Genomic DNA, 18,489 nt, shown 5'->3' with positions numbered 1-18,489 from the left:
TACCTGTGTTTCGAGCATACTGAAAAATATCTCATTGCATAGTCATAACTGTTTTTTTATAAAACAACATAAAGCAAAAACAGCAAAATGCCTAGAATTCTTCCTGAACATTCACAATCTAATAAGGGAAACTCTCATCTTTGGCATTTAGGGTAATACAAATTTTGAAATGGAAATATACTGTGTTGAATGGACGCATAATGTACACAGGAATGTTATCATTTTTCCAGAGATTCTCTCAGAGAGGAGGCCCAAGAGCATAAAGGAACTCCACCTGCTCTCTGAGTGCCTGCTGCCAAGCTGCTAGTCGTGCAGAGAGGGCATCTCAATCGCTCAAAGTAGCAAAATAGAGAGCTCAAAGAACTTCCCAGATTGGCAATGAGAGGAGGACTTGAATTTTCAATACAGCCAAAGTACTTTTGTTTTTCTTTCTGTATACAGTTTAACCCACCTGTACATGGAAAAATTATTTTCTTTCCAGTACTTATGTTTTTCTTTCCATAACTAGAAGCCAAATTACTTTTGTTTTTATTTTTCCTTCTACTGCATCAACCAGCACAGCACCGCACGGTCCACACCCTACGATTGTGCCATGTGTGTGAATTTGCCTCATCATTTTATTTTGTATTATATTATACACGTATTAGCTAGGAGATAAATAGTAAATTTATTTACATCCAAATTGATTGGGAGTAGATCTATCATGGAGTGCTTTAACCCACTCCCGTTATGACAGTTCTAGTACCCTCATTTTAATAAGATTATGTTATAATCGTCAAAGTTTATTGTTTAACATCACATAATAATTATTTAGTTTGAATTTGCATTCATCTCCAGCTGAGAGATAATATAAATCTGTTAAAAAGAAACATGGCTAACTTTTGATAAGGGGTGATTACATATAGCAAGCCCCTTGGTAGCCCAACATGTACATCTCAAGCCAATATGAAAAGGTTTTGGAGAATGAAAAATTTAACTCTAAATTATTATTGGAGAAATTAGGTCCTCATCATCCTTTTTGTTGCTCTATTAATTAAAACATTATTTCTTTTTAATTTTTTTTTATCAAGGTTCTTAAGTTTTAATAAATGTCATTAATTATTTCAATAAAAAAATATTTTGTATTTCTAAATATATTCATTTATCGTTAGAAATGTTATATAGGTATATTGATATTTATGGCTAAATTTTTAATTATATATTTTCATTTTTAGTTGGTACCCATTTTTAATTTGCAACCCTTTTTTAATTTGTATCAATTTTCTTTTTAGTTTTAATTTGTACCCATATATTAATTTTTTTTTGTGCCCATATTTTTTAAACTTTTATTTGTATTTGTACCCATTTTTAATTTTGCTAAATGTACCCATGCTAATTATATGTGTCACATCCCGGCCCGGGGGGGGACCACTTCCCGGGCCCGCTCCACCACCGTAGCACGATATTGTCCTCTTTGGGCCTCGACCACGCCCTCACGGTTTTGTTTCTAGGAACTCACACGAGAACTTCCCAATGGGTCACCCATCCTGGGAGTGTTCTCGCGCACTACTTGCTTAACTTTGGAGTTCCAACGGAACCCGAAGCCAGTGAGCTCCCAAAAGGCCTCGTGCTAGGTAGGGATGAGAATATACATATAAGGATCATTCCCCTGGGCGATGTGGGATGTCGCAATCCACCCCTCTTAGGGGCCTGACGTCCTCGTTGGCACACCACGACCAGCGTTAGGCTTTGATACCAAATTGCCACATCCCGGCCCGGGGGGGACCACTTCCCGGGCCCGCTCCACCATCGTAGCACGATATTGTCAGCTTTGGGCCCCGACCACGCCCTCACGGTTTTGTTTATGGGAACTCACATGAGAACTTCCCAATGGGTCACCCATCCTGGGAGTGCTCTCACGCACTACTCGCTTAACTTCGGAGTTCCAACGGAACCCGAAGCCAGTGAGCTCCCAAAATGCCTCGTGCTAGGTAGGGATGAGAATATACATATAAGGATCACTCCCCTAGGCGATGTGGGATGTCACAATATGGGTACACTATTTTTTTTGCTATAATTTTGTGAAGAACAATATTACTCTACTTATTGATTTTTAAGTATTCATTATATTTTAAAAATATTATTTGAATTTGGTCAAATTTCATAATTTGTGGGACATTAAATGCATAAATGCATGAGTTAAACCTCTTAAATGATGCTAAGTACCTCAATCAAAATATTTAAACAAATAAGATTTCAGTCTAACAATTAGGCTAATTAGGAACCGGAACCAAGTCTCCATTTAGCTCTCCATGACTAGAGATGAGCTTAAGGTTACAGTATAATAGTCAAAATTTACTATATAATTGTTTACACTATAATGGTAAGGTTATAGTTAATAACACAGAATAACATTAATATTTTGATGTAACGAAGCCAAGGGAAAAATAAACAATTTTATTCTTGAAAGAACACAAGTTGTACAGTCCACTAGAAATATGAAAAAACCTCAAAGTTAATAGATAATACTATCCTTGAAGTCTTGACGTCCAATGAAATAAAATCTGAAGATTCACACACACATATATGAAACAAATAAATTCATATCAAGAATGAGTTTTTGTTTGGCAAAAATAATCTTAAAAACTTATTTGAACATGAACGATTTCGATTATCCAATCAGCTTGCGGGACATGAACGATTTCAATTATCAAATCAACTCGACGGACATGAACGATTTTGAGTATCAAATCAGCTTGTGGGACTGGAAGGAGGAGGAGAACATACATGCATGTGCGTATTCCGTAGAGAATGTGGGGTTGATCTACTGCACAATAACGTGGGATCGATCAGAACATAAGGGCAAAAGTCCACAGGTCATCATTACTGACCAAATTAGTAGCCTTAGGCTTTAATGAATCATTGACCAAAAATAAAAACTTGAATTTTTTTTTTTAACCAGAAGAGACAATATATTCTTGTTTTGGTGAAAGATAACTACAAAAAAAATTTGATATCACGCTATAAAATTAAGAAAATTATTATTGGTATTTTAAAATTATTATTTTGCATTCTAAATTTTTTATAATTAGAAGGATAAATATATTTGTGAGGAGTGTAGAATGATATTTTTAGAGTGCTAACAATAATTTCCAAAATTAATTGATATTATGAAAAATAGCTTTATTTATTTATAAGTCCTTATAAGGGTTTTTTTTTTTTTTTTTTTGTCACCAATGTGGGACTCTTGAACCTTCGCATCCTCACACGCTCACTCATGTATGACGAATTTTCAAGCTCACACGTGGACAACACATATAGGGTGACGTGAATGGCGTGTGTCCGTTTAGCTTCACACATAGGACAACATGCTTTGATATTATGAAGAAAGTTGAGGTTAATCCGTAAACCCAATTGACAATGTAAATCCAACTTAGGTATAGGTTCTTGTAATTAAAGTTTCTTCTTTTACCAATGTGAGACTTTTTAACCTTAATATTCTCACAAACTAGTATTAAAAGCACTTAGTATTAAAAGCACTTTTGTGCGGTGTAAAAGCACCTATTTGGTTACATGGCAAACAACACATTGTTTTTATGTAAAAGCGCTACTAGACAAGTGCTACGAACAAAAAAAGCTAGTGAGTACAAGCGTTTTATAGAATTACAGTTGCAAACAAGCTCTTAATGACATCTTATCAAAGTACTTTGTTGGCCACCCAATATTAGAAACCCACAAGGGTTTAGAAACAGCAAGGGCTACATAGTGTGCTATCAACCCTCAGTTTTCAACATAACTTCACTTACCCATGTATTTAACACTCTAACCCTAGCTTACACACAATCTACTTACGTTGTGAATTTGTGATGAAAGAGCACAGTGAATGAGCAAATTGACATATATGACGACTATGAAGAAGAAACAATAAGACTTTTGTGTGTTTTAACCATATTTAGTTACGTTTTCGAGTTTTGAAAAAAAAATTATTTGTGTTAACCAAAGCCGCAAAAATCTTGAATTTAGTTGTCAAGGAAGATCGTACACTGCCTGGAGGGAGAGGGAGAGGCAAGATGAGAGATTTAGGCTTATCTTGACAGAAGTGAGAGGGCTTGAGGGAAAGATGTGTTGCTACATGTAGAGAAGATGGGGCTTTAATTTTTAAGTGTCCAAGTAAATGTGTTCATTAAATAAAATGATGAGGGATATATTGTAAATATGTTATTAATTATGGGTGTCTAAACAAAGCTGAAAAACTGATATACTCATCAAGAAACATAATTCTCCAGACCAGAGAATTACCTATAAAGCCTCTAATCTCATTTGTTAAATTACAGATCACTAAGTCCATTTCCCAAATGAAAAATGTCCCAGCCCAAGGAAGCTGATTTCCTCAACTCAACGACGATGACATTTGGATCAAAGTCCTAAGGGCTACTCACTACTACGTTTAACATTTAGCACGACAAACATAAATTGGTTGGGCAAAGCTTATTCCCGTCGCACAAACGTCAAAGCGACAAAAACTTTGTTGTGCAAAGATCGTGAAGAAAGACTTTGTGCAACGAATAAACACATTGATCGCAGAGAAGAAGGCGCGACGATTCTGCCTTCATCACACCAAATTTTTAGGAACAAAGATCTTCGTCGCACAAAATGTTAGGATATGAGTAGCAGTCCTCTGAATACATACATGGGATGACTAATCTTCATCTCTAAGAACTTTGCGCGACGACATGTTATTCTTGCGCTACGAAAACGGATTAGTCACAAAAAATTATGCAAGACTAAGGTATTCGTCGGGCAAAAAATAAAATTTTTTTTTAAATTTTTTTTTTGTTCTAGTTTTAATTTTGTAATAAAATAATAAAATTAAATTGCAATAAAAAAATGTAATGAAGAGAAAAATAATTTATTTAAAATAAAAAGAAAATGTATGTACAAAGAAAAAGTTTAAAAAGTAAGGAGTAAAAAACTAAGAAAAGAAGGTTGAATAATCTACGGGGTCGTGGCTCACAGGCGGCTGGAAATCTTGGGGCAAGAAGCCCTCGGGGATGAGGATGGGCTCAGAGGTCAAAGGGGCGGAGTTCTAGGCATGCTTGGGTTTGAGGGGCTTGGACGTCGACTAGGTACAAATATCCGGGAGACGAATGCTGAACTCACTGAGGGCCTTTACGATTAGTGACATCTGACTCTTATAAGAGGCGAGCTCACTCCTAAGGCCGGCCACCTTTTTTAATCAAAGCTGTCACCTCGCCCTTCGACTAAGAGGATGAAGAGGCTTTAGGTTCCCGCAAGCCGGGCATTCCCCATCCCCTTACAATATGTCCCCGGCCTCCGACCAAGAGTTTGATCCAAGGTGACTGTGAAGATCTGAAACCCCGCATCCTTAGGGAATCCACAGACTTAATCGAAGTGTCGGAAGGAAGCTGGGAGAAGGACTCTTGAAGAACCGACTGCCTTTTCTCCATCATTCTCCATCAACCCTACTTTTGTCTTCAAAGGAGGGCAATCGCTTACGATGGTACCTCTTTATTCACAACACAACTTTCCTCATTTCTTTTTCTACCATAAAATTTTAAAAGTAATAGACTATTAAAAAAACAATTTCAACCATATCAAATATAAGACAACTAATTTAACAATAAATTTCTTTTTTACCTTTCCCTTCGCAAGAGCCTTCTCCCTCACAACTTTTCGTTGAATCAGGAACCGAATCGGCCATCGTCTTTGAAAAAAAACCTTTGAAAACTAAGGTTCTGAAATTGTGTTTATATAGAACCCATAATACTTTGCATGACGAACCACTTGGTCGTGCAAAATGCGTTATAAATGCACACTAAATGGGAGCGTTTAAAGGGCATCTAATTGTTTTCAGTGAAACTTTGCGGGTTGAATATGTGGAAATATTCGTCGCGCAAACATTTGGTGGCAAAAAAAATTTTCCCGCTTTTTCTTGTGCTATGTGTTCGTTGCCCAAAGTATTCTTACGTGATAAATATTTTCGTCGCATAAAGTTTTTTTTTTTATATCCTACCATTTTTGCATGACAAATCTACGTTTTTGTCGCGCAAATGCCACTTAGGCAACAACATTTTTTTCGTTGCGTAAAATCTTGTTGCGCAAACTGTTTTTTTCTACTAGTGTCTCATAAGCATTTAGCAACCAACATGAAGTCAAATACTTGAAACGTATAAATCTTATTGTCAATATCAACATACATCATAGGATATATTATTTTACATATTATAACAAGAGTGAACAATATAATTAGTAAATTGATATATTCCACTTTAAGTGTATATTTCTAAAACAAATTCACGTGCTAGAATATATAATAATGTCACATGATTGTTTTTTGTACGTCAAAATTGTGATATCTCATTCTTAAATTTATTATTTTTTTATTTTAAAATTTTGGGAAAAACGATTTTAAGAACGTTTTGGTCATTATAAATTTACTTCGGTGTTTGGAGGTGGGTTTAAAATTGATGGATAAAACTCAATCCCACGAGCGTTTAAGCGAAAATCATTTGACAATCGGAGTTTAAACGAATAAGTTACAAACGTCAAAAGTGAGGGACAATTTAATCTTTTGGAATTACTATAAATAAGAAATTTCCTATTTTGGAAACCCTAGCCTGCTGAATGTGGAAAGTTTCTAGACCTGGAAACCTATGTTGTAATAGGCCCAAATTACATGTGATCAGGCCGCCTGACCCGGATCTTGCCCCGATTCTATCCAATACCAATTTCTTCCTTTTTTCCTACGGCAACGATCATCACCACCATCACCAAAGTGTAACCCATGAACCCTAGAACCAAACCCACCTAAGTTCCAATATGAAAAACCACCATACGCAACAGTTGAAGGCCACGATTTCCCTAGGGTACCCCACGAGTTTCTCTCCATTTTTCTGTGAATCCGCCGAACGCTGATGACCCAAACCATTTAGGATTGACTTTCTTGGACTCCAGCTAAAAAATTCGGCCTTAAATCATCCATCTGATGTCGGACGGTGGGCCACTGTGGGTGCGCCCATTCAATACATTTTGAGGCTTCTTCAAGATTTTCACCGCCTTCCGACCACTTTTGGAAGTTGGCTCAAGTTCTTCTCCTTGTCTTGTTCTACATGCCTTTAAAATTTGGTTGATGTTGGAAAATTGAGTTTCGATTCGCCAGAAACCACCGAGGGCGACGACTTATCTGGCGGCTCTTGGGAAAACTCAATGATATGAATTTTCGGTAGCGAGACATTTTTGATGCCTTTAGCCCATATATAAGATCCGTTTTTTGATATTATATACAATGGTTTGATTATTCAATTTTTGAGGTAATTGTACCGCCATTCAATTTTTGTAATTGACGACAATTTGACTATTGGATTGCCGTGCAATTTTGTCAGCATACTATTTATTGATTTTCGTAATTGACAACAATTTAGGATTGTTGACCCTAACGGGGCCTACTTTGACCACGATTGACTTTTTAGTCAATGTGCTCCTAATTATTCTAATGTATATTATTACGTATGGGTAGGTTTGTTACTTTTTATTGTAATTTCGTTTCCATAGAATATCTGATGTATATTAAGTATGAGTCCCACTTCACTCTATCCGCTATTGTATGTTGCCACATGACAAAAAAGAAAAGAGAAAAAAAAAAAAGAAAAAAAAAGAAAAAGAGAAGGTACAAAACCTACACAGTTTCTCACGTTACTCTCGTTTTGCATGTCGATTACGATAACATAAACTAAAAAGAAAAAGGTTAACCGAAAAAAAAAAAAACTAAAAAGAAAAAGAGCTTAACGAAAGGGAGACAGCTTCTGAAGAAAAAAGAGATGTCCTTGACAGAAACTTCCAAAGTTTCCGTACGCTTTGGAGTTTCCCTTGGCCATTAAGCCCTTTGCTGAGAAAATATTTGGTGAATCTTTTTTAGCTTATTTTCATGTAAAAAGACAAAAATATCCAAAAAATTGTTCGTAGACGTTTAAACTTTGCCTTATCACTTAGTATTGCGATCTAATGATATTTCTCTTCATTTGCAATTGAAAAATATTAAGTTCGATTCTCGTCAAAACTGAATTTGAACCACATTCCCCAATAACTATAAGCATCTAAACTTGACACTCATCACTTTTTTTTTAAGGAAAACTAATGGAAAATGTTTGAAAACTTTGAGTTTTAACGATAAGAACAAAATAAAGGGTAAAGTGAATAGTACCAGGATTAACATTTTAGTGTAAAAATATGGTTTTTCATTAAAGTAAACAGTACCAATAGCTTTTCGTTAAAGTTCTTTTTTTTTTTTATTCACTAGAAAGGAGTATATGATGATTTCATTTAGGAAATAACTTTTTTTTTTCCTTTCTCACACTTAATAGACATGCATTCTTTGTTTTAAAGAGATAGACATGTAGTCTTTGTTTTTTCTTGATAGGATTAAAGGCACACCACAAAGTAGCACACAAATATCCTATTAATTTTCCTTATTAACACTAAGATCTGTCAATTGTAGCATATGAAAATAAGGGTCTTTCACGCGGAAGATTGTTTTATCTAACTACTTAAAATGTCACAAAAACTGGGCTGTTGTCCCTACTGACCAGCCACCGAAAAATAATTATAAGACCGACTTACACTTATCTAAAGTCTACGAAATTTTATATGAAGACACTAGACACACAGAGCTACACTCACACAAATTTTTGGGATTTTTGGAGTTTATTTGCTATTTAAATTAAATCGAACAAAAACAGAACAGAAACAGATTTTTAAGTAGTTCACAAATTAAGAAAAACGAGTTAGGGGAATTGCTATCCACCACCAAATAATCATGCAAACATGTTATGTTTCATTCAAATTCCTTTCATTTTCGATGAAGATGCTCAAGTTGGCTCAATGTTAGAACTCAACTTATTACTCTTTCTTATGTAGTATGTTAAGAGAATGGCGTTTTCAACTTAACTTAGTCCCTAACATGGAATCTATAATGGTGTGTTCATAGATTTAACAAGTAGAAATCATTAAAAACGAAAAGAGTTTGAGTCATCACAAGGCATCGTAAGTACTAGCGTTGTCTTACTTATCCTAGAAATTGATTCACATGTTAATCGCAATTAACAAGTACTACTCTAGAACATATGTAGGTCCTCATTCAACAAGGGTAGACACACACATATTCATAGCATTAGAATCCTAGATATGCTTACTAAGTATGCATCCGTAGAAAACACATAAAGAATTCATCAATGAAACAAGTAGTGAACTAATTTTCATCCATTCGTAAAAGTAATTCAAACGAAATGTCATAACAAACTTGCAATCATATTCGGGGCTTCAAAACAGCCCCTAACTACTAAAAATTAGTTACACATAATTCTCAAATTAAACCAAAAGAAAGACATGAGTTTGGGAAGATAAAACCAAGAGAAGAGAATGCCAAGATTTCCTCCTTCCTTTCCTTCATTCCCTAACGCAGCAGCCTTGCCTTTTTTCCTTGCTTTCCTTCTTTTTTTTCTATCTTTTTTTCACACTTTTTCTCCCCCTATGCTGCTGCAACCTGTAGGTATTTTCTTCTTTTCTGCTGCCACAGTTTTTTCTCCATAACTCACCCCACTAACAACCATTTAGTGATGACAATAAGTGAGAGAAAATGCTAAAACAATTGTAACTCTTTGGGCAGCCTTTATGCCCATTACTCTCACTTAATTTTCCATTTCCTTTGATATTTGAATAGGTGTTAGCTGACTTGTTCTTGGCTGCATCAGTTTTGGCTGTTAGTTTTATTGGATTTATTGCTTTCAATGCTTTCTTGTCAGTTACAAACTGCTCAGCCTTTTGGGAACCTTTTAGTGTTAAAACAGCCATAACTTCTTCTTGAAAAATGATATTAACAATCCGCGAAATGCTCTAGAAAATAGACATCCGTAGCTTTCCAAGAATATAAGGCTCATTCTCTAATTCATTCTGAGCTGTCCGAAACTTGCTTCCAAAGTCAGCTGACGTGCACAGGCAGTTTTGATGAATTTGTTACTTAAAATTCTACTTGTGCTATTTTTCTTTTCTTTACTTGACAAATCCTACAAAACACAAAAACAAAGTAAATAGCTCAAAAATATAAGGAACTAACTAAGAAAAGACAAGTGAATTTGATGTAAAATATATATAGATATGAGCTTATCACTTCTAAAGGCTTTAGTGAAGTTTTTTAAGATCCTAAAAAGCCCTTTGTTGCGAAAATTATATAACCAAAACTAAACTCATTAAGTTTCGAATTTTAGTGCTCGCAAGTATACGAATTAAATGACAGTATAACATATAAGCACGAATATTGTCCCACAAAAATCGAATTGATTCTAATGTCTTTCTTATTAAATTGAAACAAATTATAATTGAGTAGTTTTAATGAAAAAGATAAGAGATTTTGAATTAAACTGAATAAAGCTTGAAATAAAATGCACATAAATAATAAAATGAAAACATAAGAAAAGAAGACCTAGGGCATCCGAATTCATTGTAACTGATTCTACTTAATTCCCTTAATATGTTATGCTCAAGTAGTTCTCCAATATTGATAATCGATTTTCTCTAAATAATTCAATGACCATGGCATCGATCTGGTTGCATCAAAAGTATCCTTACATGTTAACCCTCTATGACATCTAGATGAATTTAAATAAGTGAGAACCCATTAAGCTCTATGGAAATCGTTGGAAAATCACACGAACCCTACATGGCATTTGCAAATAGGTGTTTATGGTATCAATTACAAGAAGCTAAACCCAAGTTAAGTATGACATCTACTCTAACTTGCATCAAATCAACTCAACTAAAGCCTAGATGGTGATCAAGCATCTAAATAAAAATCAAGGGTATTACGAATAACAAAAGATACTCAATAAGGAAGAAAAACTTGATAATAACAATGCCACAAGGCAACCAAGCATTCATGATCAAGCTACATCGTAGCCTTAGCAAAAAAAAACTCCAAAGTAGCTCTTCCTCTTATCCTTCCTTGCCGCAGCCCCACTTTGTCAAAATATGATGTTATTTGTTTGGTGGATTGGTGGCTGCCTAACTAAAAACAAAGGAGAATGAATCTCCTTTTAAAACCTCATGGCAAGAATTGCAAAAGTAAGTAGAAAAAAATGAATAAATAAATGACCACTAATCCTAGCTCTAATGGACTTTTAAGTCCTTATCAAAGAAAATGAGAAATAAACGGAAATGATAAAAACTAGTAATTATGTCTTCTCCTCAAAGCCATTGAATACCATTCCATGTCCATTTGATTTCCAAAACCGTTGTAATCTTATCTTCTTATTGTAATGCATATGTCTTGGCGCAGTTAATTAGTCTCGTGCTTCACTGGAATTACTCTAGACACCTAAAATTTCCATTTTTAACTTCTTGTTTGCATACCTCCAGATTGAATGCCTAAAGATAAAAACAATATAAATTAGTTCCTTCAACCCATTAAAATATACAAAGTCTAAGGGAAACATATGATAAAAATATATATGCATAGACCGCATCACCCTTTGCTAAAAGAAATTGTTCAACACATATGTTTCACTCTATGGAAGTGTATTGGATTGTAAAGTTGATTCATAACAAAAACCCTAGTCGTTACAGAAAAACAGAGAAAAACTTTTTGTTGTAGATCTCTGTCTTCGGCTTTGGGGTATGGGACGCAGTCAGGATTTTAAAGTTGGGTGGGCTATATTTACCTTACGAAATAATTTTTGACAAAATATGATACACAAGGACGTAAGGGTTCGAGTGTTCACAAATGATCCTTTATCTCCTACCAACTCACAAGTTTGATCCTTTATTTTTTAAACTCATCAATTAAGTCCTTTATCTATGGTCTGAGTCATCAATATAATCATCACCATTAGATCTAGTTAAAATTTCAATTAAGATCCTTGTTTGCCACATATGTGGTTCTACAAACCCAATTACAACATGCCACGTGGACGACATAAAGAAAACTCACGGTAAGAACTGCATTGATGTGTTAGTTGTAGGTAGTGTTACTACTGCTATGTGTGCGATTCTGCCACTCCACGTGGGTTATGGAAACTATCACGTTGCCATGCCGCTACGCACATAGGTGCCTGGAGGTCCAGAAGGATGTTGAAGAAGCAGGAAGCCGCGGTGAAGAAAATGATCATAACTCTCTCTGTTTAGCCGTATTGCAGTTAATGAGATACGAGAAATACCAAAAAAGTGAACTATTGTTTTGCCATTAGGCGGTCAAGTTCAAGTAATTTTGTTCATAGAAGGAGGGTACTTGAAATGATTTTTGTTCTGACTTAAAAAAATTTAGTTACTAATGAATTTGTGATGTTGGAAAGTGAAGTATCAACACGTACATAAAATGGGTGTAGCAGAGATAAGGATGCTTCATTGGATGTGTGGGCACATGGGAAATGATAAGGTTATGAATGAGGATATCTGAGGTAATGTAGGAGTAGCCGAAATTGAAGGAAAGATGAAAGAAAATTGGTTACGGTGGTTTGGACATGTACAACGAAGGCCTACGATTAGAAGATGCGACTACGAGACAGAGGTCCAGAGCCGAAAGGGCAAAGGAAGACCTAGGAAGACTTTGGAAGATACTCGAAGAAAAGACTTAGAGTAGTTGGATCTAACGGAAGACATGACACAGAACTGAGTGCAATGGCGTTCTAGAATTCATATAACCGACCCCACGTAGTGGAAGAGACTCGAAGAAAAGACTTTGTTGTTGTTGTTGTAGAAATGGAATCAAATTTGATTAGGTCAAGTAATCTAAAGTCGAAGTGTTGTATGATATGATGACGGCAGAAAATCAAATGAACCGCTAATTTTTATATTTTTTTCTAAACCGAACTTAACAAAAAATAGAAAAGAACCAAAGAAAATCCAATGAACTAAACGGCAATTTCGGTTTTGGAATAAAACCAAATTGAATGAAGTCGAACCCACTCCTACTGGCAGTTATTTGAAGAGTAAGACTTTAACAACTAAAATAATCTACTAGTTGTAATAGTTTATTTCATTTTATTTGACAGTGACATTTTTACACGAAATAATAAATTAATTACGAATTCATCATTTACGATATTTAAATTTGAAAACCTTACTTACAAATAAAGATTAATATATTAATTAGCTACAAAAAATATGAATGATTTGTTCACTAATTGACTGTTGTTTTCGTGCAAATTACCAATTCGCATCGCGACACAGACTGTCACGGCTCACAACACACACAGAGTGACATGCTGAGCCTTGTCAACGACTCTTCGATCCGATCTCTCTCTCTCTCTCTCTCTCAATTTGACTAAACCCTGGCCATTGAATCTCCGATTGATCTCGTGTGCTGGTGAAAATGGCGGGAGGAGTGAACAGGAAGATATCAGCTGCGTCGGCGAGAGCTCACACCCGAAGAGCCAAGCAAAACAGCTCCTTCCAGCTTCCGGCGGGTGAGTTTTCCTCCTTTTCCCCTTTTTATTTCATTTTTTTGTAGTTTTATTTAAGGGTTCCCATTATTGATTACGATTGTTCGTTGTAGCTTGTTCTGTTGTAAGTTAGTACCAATTTCTGTTTGCTTGATGAGAAAACGTTGGACCGGAATATGAAAATTCAGTTTGTTTGGAATTTTTCATAATTTTGGTTTTAATAAAGTTTAGAACTTTAGTTAAGTAAGCATTATCTGTGATTAGGTTAGCTGAGTTTCTGAGTACATTACAAGACTAATCAAAGGGTTCTGTTTTTTTAATATGAAAATTTTGAAATTTATTAATTGTTGCATCATGTAATGAATCTAATGACACCGTTGAGAGTTTAATGTGTCTTCAGCTTGACCTGTTATATGTTGGGTTAGAACTAGGATAGGTCATGATTCGATTCAATTCATTGTACCGAAAAGAAGTAATTAGTGGAAAAGGGGGGGTCTTGACTTGCATAATAACCATTTAACAAATGGATATCTTATATGCTTCAAAATACAATTGTGTTAGCATTTGTGATCATTGAGATTTTATCCAACCCACCTAATAATGGTTTGGGTGGGTTGGTTTGCCCATTTTCTTATTTTCTTGTGTGGTGATGGGCTACAACAATGCCAATCCGAGCTTATTGGGTTGGCCAACGATTTGGAGTCCAACCCGACCAACCCACCTGATGCCCACCCCTACGATGAGGTTGAAATAACTGCTACTAGATATCAGATATTTGTAATAAGCAGAAAGCTGACAAGTCTTTGAAGGCATTGTGCTGATTGCATGTTCATTTTTTAATCCATGTTTAATATCGCCGTTATATATCATAATCTCAAATATGATGACCTATATGGTTTATGGAATATCAAAATACAAACTCGCTGCTTGATTCGAAAGTTGCTTCGATGATCAGGGACTGGGACTCTTTATCTTGTTTCGATAGGGCCTGTCTGTGACTCACAAAGAATTTCTAAGCAGTCAGTACAACTGTAGAACCTTTTCTGTGATAGTTTTTATATTTTCTTTCATTTGTTGTAAACTGTCAATAAGGATTGCTCTAAATGCATCTGATGCAGAATTATATGTCTTTGGTATTAGAATTTATGCTCAAAGTATGAACTTGAATAAGTTGGTGCTTTCTTTCTTTTTGCTGAAAGATTTTTATTAGAAAGTTTCTGGAGCTATTTCTTCCAATCTTTGTATTGTGATTCAATGAAACCCTAAAAAATTTCAGGGATTTTTAAGACAGCACTAGTAGCGTTGGTTATTGGACTTTTGGCATGGGCATATCAGGCAATCCAACCTCCTCCATCAAAGATATGTGGCTCTCCTGATGGGCCTCCTGTTACAGGGCCAAGAATAAAACTTAGGGATGGAAGGCATTTAGCTTACCAAGAGCATGGAGTCCCAAAAGATAATGCGCAGCATAAAATAGTTTATCTCCATGGTATTGATAGTTGCAGGCATGATGCTGTCATTCCCATCTTCCTGTCTCCGGTATCTATCTTATGGTTTGTTTAGTATGTCTAATGTTTCCTGTAATATCGTTTTAACATTTGGTGAATTCACCCAGGAAACCGTGAAAGACTTGGGGATCTACGTTGTGTCTTTTGACAGACCTGGTTATGGAGAAAGTGATCCTAATCCAAAGCGAACGGTGAAGAGTATGGCTACAGATATAGAGGAGCTGGCTGATCAATTGGGTTTAGGACACAGATTTTATGTAATTGGTTTCTCCATGGGTGGACAGGTGATTTGGAGCTGCCTCAAATATATCCCTCACCGGTATAGTACTTTACGGGAATGGAAGTGAACATGTTTTGTATGTATGTTGTGCGTTAGAAAGGAGAAATCTTTTGACTTATGCTAAGTGTGAATGGTAACAGGATTGCAGGAGCAGCACTAGTAGCTCCAGTGGTAAACTACTGGTGGACTGGTATTCCTTCAAATCTATCTAGTCAAGCTTACTCCCAACAGCTTCAGCCTGACCAGTGGGCAGTTCGTGTGTTTCACTACACCCCTTGGCTTACGTACTTCTGGAACACTCAAAAATGGTTTCCTGGTTCAAGTGTTCTGGCTCAAAGTATAGATTGTCTTTCTGACCAAGACAAAGAAATCCTGCCTAAGCTTCGAAAAAGAGAACCATATGCGGTATGTATTCCATATTTTGGAATCCTTAGAATTAGATTTTGTTTTTTTTTTAAATTTAATGACACCAATTCATAGTGTAGTTAACTAAATTGATATGCTACATATACTGAATAGGCTTCAAAATTTCAAAATTAGTTTGATTCATAAGGTTTCTGTGGTAGGTAGAGATCCCTGCTAGTGTTTTTAAAATTTATCTGTTTAGTTCTTGAAAATTAGTCTACTTTTTCAACAAAAGATTAGGCTAGTTTGATTATTAAAACCATTATTGTAATTTTTGTGGTCACGTTTTGAAGATTATTTTCTGTACATTCTCTTATTTTTTTCTTTCCATCTTGATTTTATGCTGAGTTAAGTAAAGTTGAATTGCTTAAGCTGCGGATGCAGTTAATACCCTTGATCTATTTTGAAGTAAACCTACATACATCCCTTGTTTTGGCCGTTAGTTCAATAGCATGTCTTTAATTGGTAATTCCTCACCCATTATTGAATTTGAGACCTCTCGCATGCGGGCAGAGGTGTTACTTGGTTAATTATACTGGTGATACTGATTGAGTGCTGCTTATACTAAAGAATAAAGGTTTCGTGATCCCACAAATGAACTGTAAAGCCTATACTGGAGCAATTGAGATTTCTGCAAGCCTGCCAGTTATTCTTAAGAGTTGTTTAGTCCTAGCATTTCAGTGGAACTGTACAAACATGACTTTAGGTGTTTGTTACCTAGGGAAATCTAGATTTAACTTTTTCTTTCCCTTCAGGGAGTAGCGATGAGAGAACTTTAAAGCTTTGCATTACGGTTACCTATAGTTGAATCGTTTCAATAGAGCTGTGTGAACATATTACTAGTAGGGCATCAATCTAGCACCTAGTGATTTATGATAACTTTTTATTTTCTTTTCGTCGTGGAACAATCAGAGAACTTTGAAGCTTTGTTTTCCCGTTCCCTAGAATTGGATCTCTACCTTATCTGTATAGTTTTTCTTTTCACTTAAGGTAGAATTGGATTTCTACCAATATGTGCTTAATGACAATTCTTTTTTTTTTTTTTTTTCTTTTTTTTTTCTTTCTCCAATTTGGATTCCTCAGGGACGGGTACGACAGCAAGGAGAATTTGAGTCCATTTACCGTGACATGAATGTTGGATTTGGGACCTGGGAATTCAGTCCTCTGGAACTGGAAAACCCATTCCCTAACAATGAAGCTTCTGTCCACGTGTGGCATGGAGATGAAGATCGCATGGTACCCGTTTTACTGCAACGCTACATTGCTGAACAGCTTCCATGGATCCACTATCATGAGATACCAGGTGCTGGACATTTGTTGCCACTTGCTGATGGGATGTGCGAGACCATTGTCAAGGCACTTTTAACCGACGGATAGGAAACCTTTCCGCTTACGTAATGAGCTACCTCAGGGTGAACTTTTCGGTGCATTTCTCCAATACGGAGTTACTGAATTTCAGTTGGTCAGTTTGGTATGTATGATAGATCTTGTACCGGCCAGCTCTGTTTATAGATTGTTGCATCACAATGCAGTTGCTTCTTTGGGATTGAATTTTGAAAGTTGGATTTGAGAAATAATTGTGTGAAACTAGGATTGTTGCTTGGTACGTTTGCATGAGGAGCTATTCGAACCGAGATTAAAGAAAATTTTGCACGTTCACCGTGATTAAATTTCATTTGCCACAGAATTTTTTTTCTTTTCTTTTGTTGATGCAAATGATAGCAGGGAGGCGGAAATCGAACTAGGACTTGAAGTGAAGAGGCGAAAACTCTTAACTAACTGAACTACAAACTTACTGCACCAGAAATTTCATTTAAGTACCGTATTGATACAGGAAACAATAACATTTAAGTACCGTATTGATACAAGGTACAATAACTAACAACGCTCCTCCACAGTTACAGGGCAAACCAACTTAGAACGCAACTCAACTAAGCAAATGCCCCTTCAATCCCACTTTCTAACTCACACTTTTTGGATCAAATCTTCTTCTCATCGTTCCAATCTGCTTAGGACTCAATCCAAATGCCTTCTCCAAGAGCTCGTCGTTTATCCCTGACCCGAAAATGGCAGAGGGGATCCTTTGACTTCCTGGGTTTTGGCTATTGAAGCTACCAAAAATTGTAGCAGGCTTCTTGCCAACATTCATTTGGAAGTGCACTAGACCCCTGGGGAACACCATGACCTCCCCTTGCTCAATAACCCTAGCAAAAACCCTATTGGTTGAATCAACAAACCCTGAATAAACACTCCCCTTCACTACATGGGATATCTCTGTGGCTCTAGGGTGGAAATGTGGTGGATTGATTCCACCAACTTTGAGGTCAGCTCGTACGAATGACATCCCGAGCGTGTTGATCCCCGGGAAGACAGTTGGGTTCACTGAGATGGCTGCGATACCCATGTCGCTGAAGTTTCCGGCCACCTTCATCCCAGAGAAGATGAAGTCATCGGTGGTGGCCTCGGACGAGTTCTTGCATAGGTGGATGGTGTGAAGAGGTGTTCTTATGGCACCAAATTTCGGGTTCGGTATGCAGTAGTCTTGAATCGGGTCAGGATCGGAAGCCATAACATCACATAGGAGGGCAAAAATAACAAGCAAAATTGTGATACCGGAAGACATTTTCTTGGCCATTCAACCGGATTAGAACAATATATGCACCCACATATATGTCTGTATATATATAGGGGTGTACATGTGAATTATGAGCTCCCTTAATGATGAGATAATATTTAATTAACAACCTTATTAGCAGGATATAAGGCGGGTCTTATGGATGTGGGATACAAATTACAACACAATAATCTAATTTGGTCCCCTACTGATGCCTCTCTTTTGCAGATTGGTCCCTACATTTATAATTACAAA

General features: G+C 36.2%; 2 protein-coding genes across 2 annotated transcripts; one reads left to right on the top strand and one right to left on the bottom strand.

The window, feature by feature from the left end:
- The first annotated feature begins 13,208 nt into the window (after nucleotides 1-13,208).
- LOC137744922 (uncharacterized) lies at nucleotides 13,209-17,161 on the top strand. Its single transcript, XM_068484739.1, has 5 exons — nucleotides 13,209-13,451; nucleotides 14,704-14,966; nucleotides 15,043-15,254; nucleotides 15,356-15,620; nucleotides 16,704-17,161. The coding sequence occupies exons 1-5, from the start codon at nucleotides 13,358-13,360 to the stop codon at nucleotides 16,995-16,997; spliced, it is 1,128 nt and encodes a 375-aa protein (XP_068340840.1). The 5' UTR covers nucleotides 13,209-13,357; the 3' UTR covers nucleotides 16,998-17,161.
- Nucleotides 17,162-17,427: 266 nt separating this feature from the next.
- LOC137744095 (germin-like protein subfamily 3 member 2) lies at nucleotides 17,428-18,255 on the bottom strand. The gene has a single exon (XM_068483960.1). The coding sequence runs from the start codon at nucleotides 18,253-18,255 to the stop codon at nucleotides 17,581-17,583; it is 675 nt and encodes a 224-aa protein (XP_068340061.1). The 3' UTR covers nucleotides 17,428-17,580.
- Between the last annotated feature and the right edge of the window lie 234 nt (nucleotides 18,256-18,489).

The sequence above is a fragment of the Pyrus communis genome, chromosome 9 (assembly GCF_963583255.1).
Source record: "Pyrus communis chromosome 9, drPyrComm1.1, whole genome shotgun sequence".
Lineage (NCBI taxonomy): Eukaryota > Viridiplantae > Streptophyta > Magnoliopsida > Rosales > Rosaceae > Pyrus > Pyrus communis.
Note: the sequence above shows the minus strand (reverse complement) of the source record. Positions and strands in the feature narration are given on the sequence as shown.

Excerpts from the sequence above, each read along its gene's own strand:
- LOC137744095 (XM_068483960.1), bottom strand. The coding sequence starts at position 18,255 with ATGGCCAAGAAAATGTCTTCCGGTATCACAATTTTGCTTGTTATTTTT.
- LOC137744922 (XM_068484739.1), top strand. The coding sequence starts at position 13,358 with ATGGCGGGAGGAGTGAACAGGAAGATATCAGCTGCGTCGGCGAGAGCT. Across the intron at positions 15,255-15,355 it reads CTCAAATATATCCCTCACCG|GATTGCAGGAGCAGCACTAG; the intron begins GTATAGTACTTT and ends GAATGGTAACAG. Across the intron at positions 15,621-16,703 it reads GAAAAAGAGAACCATATGCG|GGACGGGTACGACAGCAAGG; the intron begins GTATGTATTCCA and ends TGGATTCCTCAG.